Source organism: Seriola dumerili, unplaced genomic scaffold, assembly GCF_002260705.1.
Source record: "Seriola dumerili isolate Sdu_G_001 unplaced genomic scaffold, Sdu_1.0 BDQW01000102.1, whole genome shotgun sequence".
Lineage (NCBI taxonomy): Eukaryota > Metazoa > Chordata > Actinopteri > Carangiformes > Carangidae > Seriola > Seriola dumerili.
Window position 1 is genome coordinate 32,962 of NW_019174357.1, and position 14,646 is coordinate 47,607.

The following is a 14,646-nucleotide window of genomic DNA, read 5'->3' on the forward strand; positions in this document are numbered from 1 at the left end:
CACTGAGGCCCATCACAATTTTTTGGGAGTAATGTTAAATTTAGTTGAGCCATCAGTCACTCCACCCAGCGTGGTGTCATGATATTCTGCAGCCGCAGCAGACGCAGCTCTCACTGTCTCAAAGTACAGAATGAAAAGAATTCTCTGTATGTCCACCAATCACATTACTCATGATCTGCTTATTTTCATAGTAAACAGTGGATGAAGCTATTGTCTGAACTAGACATTACTGTGTATTCAAAGCAATACCCGCACCAGATGTTACATCTTGTATTGAAATGCAATTTGCATACTGCCTCAGAAAATTGGCTTCGTTTCCCCGCCGAAACATATGAAGCCGGATTGCACCGAGGAACTCTTCAAAGGTAAGAGGCTCAAATTTAGTTGCCTCCGTTGCAAATTGCAGATCAACTTTCTTTGCTGTGCTGAACACACAGGCCTAGCGTGATTCCTGAGGCAATGCACCTGGGCTTCATCTTTCTGTGGACCATGTGGAATAAGGCGCTGCAAAGTGTAGTGGAGGGGGGCAGTGGTGGGGATGCAGTTGATGGTTATCTCGAGAGGGGAAAGAAACCCTCTTGGTTTCCACAGCTCGTGCTTAGTACTGGGTAGACATTATGGAGAAATTAGTTTCCAGTAAAAGCAATTTCATTGTTTATTGATGGTAATGTGAATATGGTGCGGTGACAAAAAAAAAAGTGTCATGTTGTTTGCCCGGGTTTGGCGATTTTTCACTCTAACTTCTCATCCAAAAGTGGAGAAAAGTATATGAAAAGAGGCTTGTGTTTTGATTGAAAGTTGATTTTGACTTTTCTTTGGCAAAGACGGATGGCAGTGCAGACTTCAGCTGAGGCACAGTCAGCATGTACAGCAAAAATACAAAGAGCACAGTGCATCAACATTACTGTCCTTTTGCTGATGATTCAATATGTTCTTCATTTTTCAGTTCTGTTTTCTATTAATAAATTGGAGTTCAATATATGCTCCGTAAGCCATTAACTGATCATCATACATTGTTCCTCTTGATTTGCCTCTTTGCTTATTCTTGCACTTAATTTGCACTGAGTGTACTTACTTTCCCTGAGGTAATTGAGATGAGAGAGAAGCACTTCGGCGTTGTACATGGTGGTGAGCCGGAGGAAGTCGTCCTTGCTCATCTTGCAAAGCTCTTTGCCGTCGGTGTTCTGAAACATGGCTGTGTCGATCTCTAACAGGCCGTATTCCTTGATGGCCCACTCTAGCCACTGGCGCACATGGTCCTGGGACCACAACGACGGGTCTGCGGGAAGACAGCATAGAGCTGTGTTGAATGTGAAAGGATTGATTGTGGACAGACAGCAGGGAAGACAGAGCCGGGAGTGCCTCTCTAAGGTAAAGGGAGGGGGAGAAATGAACAAATTGGAAGCAGAAATTTATATCAGGAGCAGACGTTGTTTAGCTAGTTGTAAATATTCTTTGTCTTATTTTAACCATATGAATCGGGTATGCTTGAGTGGGATGACTCATATTAGGTTTCAGGTAAATCATCTTTCAGAGTAATATTCTGAAATCCCTTCCTGTGATCAAACATTGTAGTACATTTTGCTTTATTTAAGCTAAATACAAAGTATCTGCAAGAACTACTTGACCCAAGTCTGATATACTGCACAGCCAAGTTGGAAAACCAAACCCCAAACTTACCACTTGTGGTTAAGGAGTGGCCTCCATGTAGAGCTCCTATTAGTTTGATAGATGAGTGGCCTTTTGCATCAGTTTAGTACTAACACTTGAATAGCCTTTATAATGGAAACTTTATCAAGGCTCCGTCCGATTTTAATTAAATGAATTAGATGTGCTCATTTTTTGGGAAAATACAGTCATTCTCTCTGGCTCATGTGTAACAAAATAATCAACTTCGGTATTAAAATTAAAGGCTTTAACCTCAAAACTGCACTTGTTACTCCCTGAACTGTATTATTCTGCATGCTAAAAGATCAAATTTGTACAAACAGTGGAGAAATATATTGGTCTGGCAGACAAGCTGACATCTCTCTACCTGCACACATTCAGCTGTGCTCCCATGGGTGACGTAATACACTGGAACAATGCTTTACACCATGAACTGGGTACATAAAAACTGGGACTCATAAAACATTTACAGCATTGGCAAAATGATACCAAAAGAGAGGGGTGATTCTGTCTGAACTCACAGCAGCAGCAGCAGCGCGGGAGAAACACCTGGTACAATTTGCACCTTTATAAATGTGCAGTGAATATACAGATACAGCGCAGTGGTGATCACATAGCTAAGTCTTACCTGCAGGTACAATGACTCGACGCTCATTGGTGGTCATGTTGGGGGGAGGGGCATTTTTCTCATCCATGTAGTTTCCATAGTTCATCTGAGAAGTGTCGTTACCCCCCACCAGCTTATTGCATTTACCCACACTGCAGTCCACTGGAGACTCCCTGCTACACAAACACACACATACAAGTAAGTTGTAAAAATATTATCAGCAGATAAATTGGGTGTTGTTGGTTTTCTTTTCCAGTCATTTACTTTGGCACGGGATATTTAAGCCCTGCACTCGCCAGGGCCAATTATATCAAAGATTAGATGCAAAAGTGAAGCTTAGTTGTGGTAAAGAAATGGCCATTTAAAGAAAAGAAAAAAAAAAAGAAAAAAAAAAGTCATATTTCACACAACACAGAAGAATGTAAGAACACAGGAAGTGGCTGTCATGCCATACCTGGATCCATTCATGTGCTCATATTCTCTCTTGACGTTGACCCGCACTGGCTGGTTGATCCACTCCTGCTGGGGGGGTAAAGGGTTGATTTTGTGGGTCTGGCCGTAGTCCTGTGTGCCAGATGCAGTCATGTCTGTCTTGGGGAGAGGGGCAGCAGCAGCGTACGGAGGCTCAAATAAGGACTGGTCTTCACTCACCACTGATAGCGCCTCCTGGAGGTGGAAGGAGCAAATATTAGGTATGTGTTTCTTGACTCACTTAACAAGTGAGAAGGTCATGTACAACCATTCTGTCCTACACCCTTAATGGAACTGCTTCACATTTTGGGGAATACTGTCATTAGTTCTATTCTCATCACATATAACATGTTAATTAAAGAGCTTTAGGTGCTTTCTACAGAGCCAGGCTAGCTGTTTCCCCTGCTTCCTTTGTGCTAAGCTAAGCTAAGCTAACTGCCTGCTGGCTTTAGCTTCATATTCAATGAACAGATATCACAGTGGTATCAATGTCATATTTGCTCCAAATGACCAACTATTCCTTTAAGAGTGGGAGGACACAGTCATCCAACAAGAATGATTAGAATACACTGAAAATCATGAGCAGATACAACATCAAGTCACTCATTTGACATTACCCAGAAACTTGTGATGTCAATTTTTCAGTCTCTTGTGTATTTCTGTTTACAGCAATTATGTGCAGTTATGGGTCATATCACAGTCTGGCATCCTAAGTGGTTTGTGTACACAGCCCATGTAGCAACTGTCATTTCCTGTTGATGTTAGGATGACTTCAATCATGCCCACAGTGGAGTAAGACGGAGTTGTAAGATTGGAGGCATCCAACGTACCGGTTTACTTACATAGGATCCATTAGGTAAGGTTTTTCTACCAGTAATGAGCCGTTAAAAGGTTTACAAATAAAACGGAAAAAAAAGTTTTGTTTTTTTTTGTTTTTTTTAAATCAAGAATCTCTCATTTTCTCATGCTGACTTTACAAAAGTATCCTAACAAATTTCCCTGGCTGTGTAATCGTTTTCTCTTGCCCGTTATCAGTATCCTCTTAACTTGCTGGACACAAAAATCCCCTGTCAGGCCCTGATGTGTCTGTCTTGTCTGGGCCTTGGGCTTCCCTCCACAGCTGAAGACTCAACAGAAGCAGGGGGGGTCACGGCTACACTGACCCCTCTGCTGTGGCTCAGCTGGAGCAATGTAAGTTTATTAAAGAAAACAAACGCAGAAACTCAGGGCCGGCCAAGATATTACGTGGTTTCAACATGCTCCTCGTGTAATGTCTTGGAAGTAAAGCATGGATTATGCACTTGGTGGGTTACATTTTAACATGCAGATGTCACCACTTGTGGTGTTTGATAGTGAACAGAGTTGGGTAATGTCACCATCTCAGACCTGTGCCAGGCAATAACTTTTAGCTGGCACAGAATGTAGGGACTGCTTCACAATGACTTGATGAGTCAGCCTTTGTTATAAACGCCCTATCCATCATTGTTAAAAACAATCAAAGAAACAAATACAAAAAAACAACAAGTCAGAAAGCTAAATCATTACAGTCATATGCCTCTGCTGAGGATTAGGCTCAGGTCTGAGGCACATCTGGATCTGATAGGATCTGATGGCACAGCTTAGACCGAGACGTGTCTAATCCCCAGGGACTGAATTATTTCATTCCAAAATGCCACATATCTGCTTCAGGGGGAAAATGCTACTTGATATTCATTGATCAATATTTCCAACATGTCGTTTGCATTCTCTAAAATGTTACTTTTATGAAAGTGAAATCCTCCTGATCTCACATAACTTCAGTGCCATTCCTTTCTAAGACATTTCATGCGAGTAGAAAGTCTTCACTTAGGCCTATTCAAATGACAAATGTCTCTTTTTGGGGTAAACGTTCGAATCGGCACATACGGAGACTGACTATAATATGAATGTGGTATATACAGTATGTGCACGAAAACACTAAAGTCACAATAAATGTCAGGGATGCTCTCTCGCCAACTCTATTTTGACAATAAGTTGAAAAATACAACATTCTTTTAGCTACAGCAATCACAAACCGGGTGTCTCTATGGCAGTTATAGCTGCTTTATATATAATAAACACTAACAAAGTGATAATGTTTTTACATGTAAGACAAGAAATGATATGGCTGAGTAAATCTGAGTTCTCAAACAAGAAACATAAGCAAGAAGAGTATTGTAGTTGATGACAGTATTTTTGATTATGATCACCTATATGCCAATACTTGATCTATGTTTTTGACCATATACTTAAATAGTAATTGTCAGCCACTTTCTAACTATAGTAGTTGAAATAACTGGTACTTTACAGACAAACTTATCTAACAAAAGACAGTGAAAGGTGAAGCCTTTGCTCTGTATAATTCATTTTCAGAAGTTATGGCGACTTTTGCTGTGGAAAAACTGTGTTTGCACCATAGTGCCCTCTGTTGTAATGCCACAGCCCTGTTACTGGCTGTAAAGTATGGATACAAAGATTTACAAAGTCTTATAGTTACGTTTTAATCCACCTATTATTATTATTCTGGCTTAATAATATAATGAAGTGAACTGAGAACTCTGCATCAAACTAAATTTAGAGAAATCTCAGGCACTATATTTAATGTCTCTTCCCACTGTTAGAAATAGCTAGGCCTGCGCCATATAACAAACACAAAACAAACTTTGGACATTTCCTAAAGTACTGCTTTTCAGGTTAATGGTTGGATAAAAAAAAGCAGAACCTCTCCAGAAGCATTTAACCATCTCGCCAGAATTAGATTTTCCAGTGATTTCATCAGTGGATCCATCATAGTCTGAACACTGGCAGCAGGACTCACTATCTGAGCAGAGCACAGCAGCTCGTCTGCGGATGATAAAGTGTGGAAGAGTGAGGGAATGTCTCATTACGGCCCGATAAGGGCTCAGTCGGCTATTTTGACTGTTACACGTTATATTTACAGTGACATATCAGCCCGTGCAATTGAAACCATGATTGGCAAGTGGTGTGTGCCTATCAAGATCGCAGAGGGTTTTTTAAAAATAGGAGCTCGCCACGCTCATGAGAAGACGCTGAAAGGATGACAGAGCAGTGCCAATTTGCTGTGTTTTATTTCCAGTATCTGAGAGGAACACACACATACTGCCAGTGAGGGCTACAGGCAGTTACTCTCTTTTTTTTGTTTGTCTATCTCACAATGTCCACAGATAATTTCTGAAATGGTTAAGTGCCACTTTTGAGCACTTCAGATGAACTTCTCCTGAAGACCTTGCTTAAAATCTATAATAATCTCTAGAAAGCTTCTGAAATAAAAACATTTGGTCTTTGGAAAACATTTTTTTATAAGATTTGAATTCTAGTTGTGCAATATATCTTTCTACAGTGCCACAGACAAAGGAGGGAAAAAAACATCAAATAAATCATAGCTCAGCTGTGAAGCTGCAAGCCCAGTTATAAGCATTGTGTGAGTGTGACACCTGCTGGGAGCCACCTCTGTTCTGTTTACATCAGCCAAGTCTATCTCTCCAAGTGCGTCACAACGCCTGTGGAGCAGACTGAATATATATATATATATATATAAATATATATATATGCAATAGCTCCAACATCCAAATTGCACGTGTGTCTGTTTGGCGTTCACACACAGCCATCTAAGCAGTAGCCACGCCGGGGTATGGGGGGGGGGGGGCGGGTGGGGGGGGGGGGGGGGGGTGGAGGTGGGGGGGCATTCCTGTCTTTTGTTTAAGAAGGAAGAGGAAACCTGTCAGGAAAAGATTGTGTAGGACAGGAAGCTCTCATGGCTAGAGAGCCCTTCCTTTCTTTTAGCGGGCATGAATGCAGCTCACAGCCAGTCATTTACACTCAGGGATTCAATTATGATTACATTAAGTCACACAACTTCTCGCTTTGTTACAGACATCCAGGCTGAGACATTCATATCCTCCTGTAGTATGGCATTCATCCCCATGCAGCACATAACAAAACACTCAGAGTGCTGTGAATGACGGGATTCAAAGTGACTATATATGCAGCCTGACATTTTTGTCTGGCCAACGTTTACACTCCTCCAAAACTCACACCACACCCAGCCGCCACAAACCAGCTACTTTAAATTTCCAAAAGAAAATAAGTCACATGCATCACTTTTCAGCAACAATAAGAGTAAATGCAGATGCTGCAGCTGAATTCTTCTCAGCTTAGACTTGTTAACCAGAGGACACAGACTGGACGCATGGCAGGGTGAACTAATAGGGACTTGCCATTCAACATCTGGTGGCTGCAGCCATAATACATCTGGAATTTGACTGTCGGGGGCCAGTAGCCAATGTTAATGTAGACCAGCGCTCTTGACTACCAACATACCATTTCAAAATAGTTGTGTAACTATATAAGGAGCAAGCCAAGGTATTATTGTGAAGCCTTGTGGTTTAAAGTGTTGCAAACTGTGCAGTTACCGCATGAAGTTACCAAATGACAGCTTTCCTTACACTTTGACAAAACTCTCTGTCCGACAAAACGGAGGGAAAGCACTCTCAACAATCAACAGCAATAAAGAGGGAATGGTTATTTCTTTTTAAAACACTAAATCATCACAGTTTTTTTCTGAACAACGACAGGATCTTCGGACCGAGCCGGGCGATGTGCCACACCGCTGTTGCGCAGCTCGACACATCATATCCAGCGGTACATCCAGTCATAGCTATTGCTCAATCCCCGCTTCCCAGACTAAACCAAATCGTTGAACTCGTGGATTACTTATACCTATATGAAATTACAGCCTACAGCGCGTTGTCTGAAACAAATAGCCACTCCTTTGTGTCTTTCCAGACGTGCGTAATTGTGCGCTTGGTCCCCAAAAGTCCAAAGCGTGATTCTGATTTAGCCTTAAATCCACACCGTAGCGTCTCCTCACAACCAGGCATCTTATTGAAAAAAGGACAAGGGATACTTTCAAAGAGAGGAGAAAAAGGAGGAAATCTCGTTACCGCTTTCAGACCGAGAGAAAAAAGCCGCTCATCGTCGTCAGATTGGAGGTCCCAGCTCACAGACCGACACAGAGGGGCATTTCAACCCATTGCTTAAAAAAAGGAGGCGCAACTCCGAAAAAGCAGTCTCCCACAAACTCATACACCCCGTTCTCCACCCTTACCTTAATAGTTCCGTCCATTTTGCGCAATTTTCAGCGGACCCCGACAATATCCCAAACATGACACGCTCCTGAATTAATTCCAGCCCCCGGTATGTGGCGGAGAGAAAGAGACACTTTTACCGGATTGAGTTTTTTCTTTCCTCTAAATTTGGGAAGTGAAGTCACCACTGTTGAGAAGGTTGAGAAGGAAGCTGTGTGTCACCGAAAGCCCTGCCTTCAAAAAAGCAGGATACTGTCCCAGAGAGATAAGCAGGGAAAACAATTGAGTTGTCGCTCCGCTGTTATGTTTTTCTGCTCGGAAATATTTACAGGATGGCTGCCTGCGTTGTGCACAGCCATTGCTGTGTAGCCTGCTGTAGAATAGTGATGTGTGTTTTGCTTTCCCAGTAATGGCACAGATCGTGTGGACGGGTTTACTATTTATCCGACTTATGAATTATTTCTGCACACATTTAATCCAGGTTTTCTGGAATGAGGTTTACTGTCACAGGACACTATAACTAATGTGATCCCATGTTTTAGAGCGCTTTTTGGTTCACGCCTACACTTCACACTTACATCTGGCCATGCCTCCATCCTTCTGTAAATCAACATATTTTCTGTTTTATTCTATATTTCAAAGTGAAAGTGATACATTGAATAAAGTTCATCTTGACAGATGTTTCTGTCAGACGTATAGGCTGCTGATGGAGCTCTAAATCAAGACAGCAGAGAGAGCTGAACACCTATGGCAGGAGCTGTTGCAACCTTGTCTTTTTTGTTACAGCTCTCTGTGAAGTTGCCCTGAGACACCATTAATAAAAATCCAAGCATTCAGTTCCTAACCGCACTATAGTCTGAGGGTCTGCTCTACACGTGTGCGTCTGCTGCTCAGCACAGGGCTGAATGGATGACACGCAGCATGCGTCAACAAAACGATCATAAATATATTTTTATCATTATTTTTACGAATTAACTTTGCTATTGTCATTCGATGGTTTCTCCCTCTACTCGCCTGAGCCTAAACAAAATCAGAAATCTTCTAATCCCCACCCCCACAAAGATTTTTTTTTCTTTTCGTCTACCCTATGAAATTGCCCTCATCAATTCAAGCATAATTTTAGTGCAGATGCTAGACATGGAGCCAGCTTTGAACGTGACCAGGCCAATAACACTGCAAGAAAAGTCCATTTTTACAAATCTATTGCCACTTGTTTTCTTTTTTTTTGTTTTGTTTGTTTTTTACTGAGGACAAATGAAACATATAAATCCAACAAGTTTGTAATTTAGATTTAGAGATTGAAAACAGACTTTAATCTGGATTGCAGTACTGTAGTTGTTTCAGGGATTTTTTAAACAAGTTTGAGTCTAGTTTGGAAAAATCTGATCATTCCATCAGTATCAAGAAAACCACATTTGATGGGAAAATAATACATTTAAGACTTTACTTTGGACAAAAGCGAATGTATCTCATTACACTGCCTGTTTTTATAATGTTTAACAACATAGGCCTAATACGACTGAGCTGAAATGACGATGAAAATTTTTTGCAGTGGTGGGGTTCTGCTTTGGGGAGCGGCCTATACGCCGCCGCGACGACTGACAGCAGGGCCGGCCTGTCTGCTTTCGACTCGGGGGTCTGGTGGGGCTGTGGGCCCCCACCCTTGGGACCACCACATCTGGATCCTGCTAAGGGTCAAGGCTTCTCCTGCCTGAGGCCAGTTCAGACTCGTGTAATTAAGGGAGACACCTTGTTTAACTCTTCAGTGACTGGTTTGGTTTCTTTATTTTTCATCTCTACATTCCTGTGTATGTGGGTTTGATTTATTTTAATGATGCCATTGATAAAGTGAGAAATTAAAGAGGTGATTACAATGTGACCTTGAGTTAGTGATTCACTATACAGGGCTTTATTACCACAAATACAAATATATGTTAAAATACCCATCCTGCCACTATGATACTGTGACTCTTTGGATTATGTCACCAGTTTCCATTAATAAACAAGTTACGTTTACCCTCCACTCCAATGTGGCGGCCAAGATTAGTTTAGGTTGTGTAAATAGATGAAATGTAATGTCATGTAATTTACAGGATGCTTTTCAAATGACGCTAAACCAACAGACAACATTACTCCCTCTCTGTATTCAAATACCTGCCACCCCCAGTCATAAAGCTGATTAAGAGGGCTGGGGGTCCAGGACCTACCAAGACCATAATGAATACAGTGGTAACAAACATTTTGGAAGGCCAATAAACAGATGCAAGTTGGTTTACACAGTGAACCACAGAACATCTGGCTTGACGCTGGAACTAGACAGCCAGACATTTCTGCCTTAGCCTACACCACGAGCCAGTAGCTCCTCTGTCTCTCCGCTGGGGCAACAAGCCAGAGGTGGGCGGACACTATGGAGAGTTTATGTTCAGAAGCCTTTCAATTGTTAGGCCCATCCTTTCTTCTTTAGCTTATACCAAGACCTACTAAGATTTAGAATATGGAGTTAAATGTCATACATGAGAAAAAAAAGGAGTGAGTATTGAGGCTTTTATTTGTCACATAGGCTCAACAAGTGAAAACAGTCTGACAAAGGGGAGATCTAAAGTGGGAATAAACTGAAGGGGGGGGGGGGTTCTTTAATGTTTAGCATTTGTTAAAAAAAAAAGAAAAAAGTACATACGTGTGGTCCTGTCCCAACCAAATGATCCATTTTCTTGTTTTACACTTTGTATCAAACCATTTTTTTTTTTTTTTTTTTTACATACACATGGGAAACTCAATCTGGTGTGGGAAATTATGTTATTTTTTCATATTCTGAAAGTTGTGAGAAACTTTTTGGCGGACTGTTATTACAATGAAGAAATAGTCCCAGTCCATGTGAGCCTGCTAAAGTTGCTGTTTATTAGACTGCAGACTTGTATTCAGATCATTCCTTCTCTCGGGCTAAAAGACAGCCCGAGTCAAAATACTGAGGGCAAAAAGTGGAGTCTGCAGCGCATATAAGCACGAACTGTCTGGCCCCTCGCTCTAGGCCATAATTAATTTGAGATTTATTTTTATTGGAGAGTTCCAGTCTCGCCTGGCCTTAACCAAACAAAACCAAATGCTGGGCCGTGGATTCGCTTGAATGAGGGATATTTCTTTTAAATTTTGTATTGAGGCGTGCCACATTCTGACCAATATCTCCGTGAATGTGTGTGAGTAAGTGAGTGCAGCACTTGCACGCAAATAAATGCACGCCAAACCTGATTCCGGGCAGAAAAAAAAAAAAAAAAAAAAACAAAAAAAAAAAACAATAAATAACATTATTGGAATGAGAACAAAAAAAATAATCTAGACTGCATTTCCAGAGCAAATCAAAGAAGCTTTGAGATGAAAGTAACTGTAAAATTCGAAGTTAGCTCGCCTTCCTGCTCAGGTCCCTCTAACCTCTTTCCCTCCTTCACTGGCCTCCTGTCTTCTTTATTTTAGGGAGCAGAGAGACTCATTTTAAAAGCATATTTTCTCCTAAAACATTCCTTGCCATTCAACTCCCTCACAACAAATCAGGAATTGTTCTGAGCCCTAAAACGGCGAGTGTCTCCGCAGTGGCACAAACGCTGCGCCTGGATGAAAAGAGCCCTTATTCAAAGGGGGAATAAGTCTTCAAAACATTAGCAAGTCGCCCTTGGAAAAATACCTTGATTATGGAGATATCACCGAGCTCGCCTCTGCATAATGGCTCATTTTAATGAGGCACAATCCGAGCAGTCACCCTCGGTATATTATTATGATGTGAGCAAACGTCGTCATGGCAAACCACCCAGATTCACAGAGACAACTGCGAGCAAAGTGCACGTTGAACATCATGTTGGGCATTAGCCTATATGGTTATACATGGTCTTATATCAAAAAGAAATATTTCATGGTTGGAGCGTCTCAGAAATGCAGGGTCTGCGCCATATGTGGCACGATGCAGTTTTTTTTAATGTGAAAACCAGATGTGCGCTGTTTGCTTTATTTACATTTTCAGGACTGTGGCAGAGAGAGAGAGAGAGAGAGAGAGAGATTCGTGACGTCAAGATGAACCATAACAGCAGTAGCTCTTGGATTGAAGACAAAAAAAAAAATCAAATCGATATTCAGATAGATCACAACAGTGACATCTCAACAGAGTCAACGTGCAGGCATTGCAGGGAGAATTAATAACAAGGTCCCGATCAAATGCAACAGGCCTGGCATATGTGCATGATGGTAAAGCCGCAAGTGTCAGAGCTGTTATCATTTAATGTTGCAATAATATTTTCTACTCATAAAATCAGGAGAAAATGCAACGTAAATACTTAATTCTACTCGTTTCTAATGCAAATAACTGATGATCGTTACATAATGCTCACTGACTGGAAATACACTTTTTTTTTTTTGGGGGGGGGGGGGGGGATAATGATATTGCAGGGGGTTTTGTTGCACATGCTTTTTTTTTCTCAGCCAGAGTCATAAGAAATGAAAGGACCCCACTTTGTCCCTCCAACATTACCTGATCGAAGAGACGGTGGTGTCTTACCTTGACGTAAGACGACGTGTCAGGGACAGTTTGAAACATGTCTACTTGACAGACAGGCCCAAGGGTGCTCAGTGTCCAGTGGGCCCTGAGGAAAGGAAAACGTAGACAATCACTCATAACTTAATCACATTCTTCTTCCTCTTATTATTATCATTATTATTATTAGTTGTTTTTGTGAACTTCCACATAGGGCACACGTGGGTTGCCGCTTCCACCAAAATACAGGGAAGTCAAATTTGCTTAATGGCCCCCTGCATGTATAACTGCTCACATAATGCCTTCATTCATTCATTCATTCTTTTTTCCCCCTTCTTCTTTCAGCGGTGGTCAGTGGTATTAGATATGGGCAGGTTTTAATTACAGCTGGCCATACATTAACAACATGAGCAGATGGAAATTACACCACGAACCCACTGGTAACATGAATGAATTACTCCAACAGGAGTAAGCTCCAATAGGAGCTGGGCAGCATGGAGAAAAAGGGGGCCTCATCCCAACCCCCATCACGTTTTCCCCCTAAAGCTTACCACATATTGAAACACTTTTCGCTTTAATAAGTGCAGCTTACAAAGTCTAGGGTGAAAGGGCACTTAGAGGACGGTGTCTTTAGCCCTTCCCTCCCTGTGCAATTATTAGGAAGGTAGTGGCATATACCATCACAAACGGCTGTTATATGGACTGTGTGATAAGGCAAATTAACGTATATGGACCTCTATAATGGCATCCAGGACGCACCATTAAAGTCCAACATATCTTAACAAGGCTTATGGGACACCTCTCTCCTGTTCAGTAGCATGCATGTTCTGACCTGTCAGGGTTATAAATATACAATCATGAACTTTTTTCCGACTGTGCATTTTAGCATAATTAGTGGTGGATGCAGATCTCAGGCCCTTGTGATCTTAAGCCAATACCTGACAGGGAAATTCAACAAAAATGAAAGAATTAAAAAAAAAACAAAAAAAAAAACACACAGGCAGACTTGTACCTTCTTACACGCGATCAGGAGTTTAATAGCACCACAATTTCTCCTTTTACTGCGCAATTTCACGTTTCTGCTGAAGTTTTTTTGCGCATTGAATTCCTGTCCCATGATAAATTAGCCAAAAAAAAGGGTGGGGGGAGTTATACATGAACGTGGCACGGTTTAAATACTTGTAAGGGACCTTTTTCTTTTTTTTTTTGTCTTCTCAGCTCCTGCAGGCAAACGCAGGGCTCGCCTCATAAAGTTCCCCAAATGCATCCAATTTCTACGCGGTAAAAAGAGCATAGGATACCGCATCTGCAGCCAATTAGGCAGAGGACGACTGGTGAATAACGGCGTGAACCTTCCTCTGAGACAGCCCCGTGGGCCGGGACCCCTCTAGTGTTACATTTTAAGCATCTTACCTTGCTGTTATCCATCATAAACGAGAGCCAACTGATTTTCAGCTAATACGGCATGGTCCACCCCCCCCCCCCCCCCTCCTTACCTATAGACTACCCTAAAGTGAGACTGCGACGAAGTGAGTGGTGTTTTTCGATTGCAAAAGTCAGATGCAACTCAGACCTCGAATAAGGTAAAAGTTTGAACAACAAGTCTGATGCAATAAGACACAAACATTAACGAGAATTGAGATGGAAGCTGCAGTTTCATTTCACTGTTGCAGTCATTTCGAAACGTGCATTTTTTTAAAAATCGATTGAGACGCAATCTACAGCTTTTTACAGTCAGTCTGGGCACAAATAATAACAAATAAAACAAGTGGAAACGATTTATAATCCTCCTGTGCACACACCTACGCTGCAGAGTGTGCAGGACTTCAGCAAAACGCACAATCCGCTTCTGTTATTTTTCACACTCACCTGTCGTTACCGTGTCGGTCGCTTGATCTCTTTCGATCGAATCACTCCTCCTCCAATTCTAAATAATTAGTCCCGTCCAGGCAAAGCCGTTTTCCCGATGATGATGACAGTGAGTTATTTTGAAAGGGGCTGAAAAGGAGCGCCCGGTGTATGAATGGAAATGTTCCTGAGATGGGAAAGCCGCGACCAATGAGCAGCGAGAGAAAACCTCCCCTTGCCTGCCGTGTGAGGCCACTGAACCATGAAATAAGGGGAAAGCAGAGAGAGAAAGAGCGTCATAAATCTACTTTGCAAAGTCTTCTGGTGGAGAGGGGTGTCGATAAATATGTAAAAGATATGTATATATTTTTTTTAGATGTTTTTGAGCTTGTTTTTATTTGCTATTAGTT

The 14,646-nt window shown here is 41.7% G+C and overlaps 1 protein-coding gene across 4 annotated transcripts in view; it reads right to left on the bottom strand.

Moving 5' to 3' along the window:
- The window catches only part of fli1 (Fli-1 proto-oncogene, ETS transcription factor), a 31,914-nt gene extending 17,548 nt beyond the window's left edge, over window positions 1-14,366 (bottom strand). The window contains exons 1-5 of one of the 4 annotated variants that reach the window (XM_022746300.1): window positions 14,258-14,366; window positions 12,413-12,497; window positions 2,730-2,941; window positions 2,297-2,448; window positions 1,076-1,279 (exon numbers count right to left, since the gene is read on the bottom strand). In XM_022746300.1, the coding sequence (XP_022602021.1) occupies window positions 1,076-1,279; window positions 2,297-2,448; window positions 2,730-2,941; window positions 12,413-12,451 (607 nt within the window). In that variant the 5' untranslated portion in view covers window positions 12,452-12,497; window positions 14,258-14,366. Of the gene's footprint in view, window positions 1-1,075; window positions 1,280-2,296; window positions 2,452-2,729; window positions 2,942-7,892; window positions 8,055-12,412; window positions 12,498-14,257 lie in introns of those variants that run through there. The other 3 variants (XM_022746299.1, XM_022746302.1, XM_022746301.1) reach the window with 3 other exon arrangements.
- Between the last annotated feature and the right edge of the window lie 280 nt (window positions 14,367-14,646).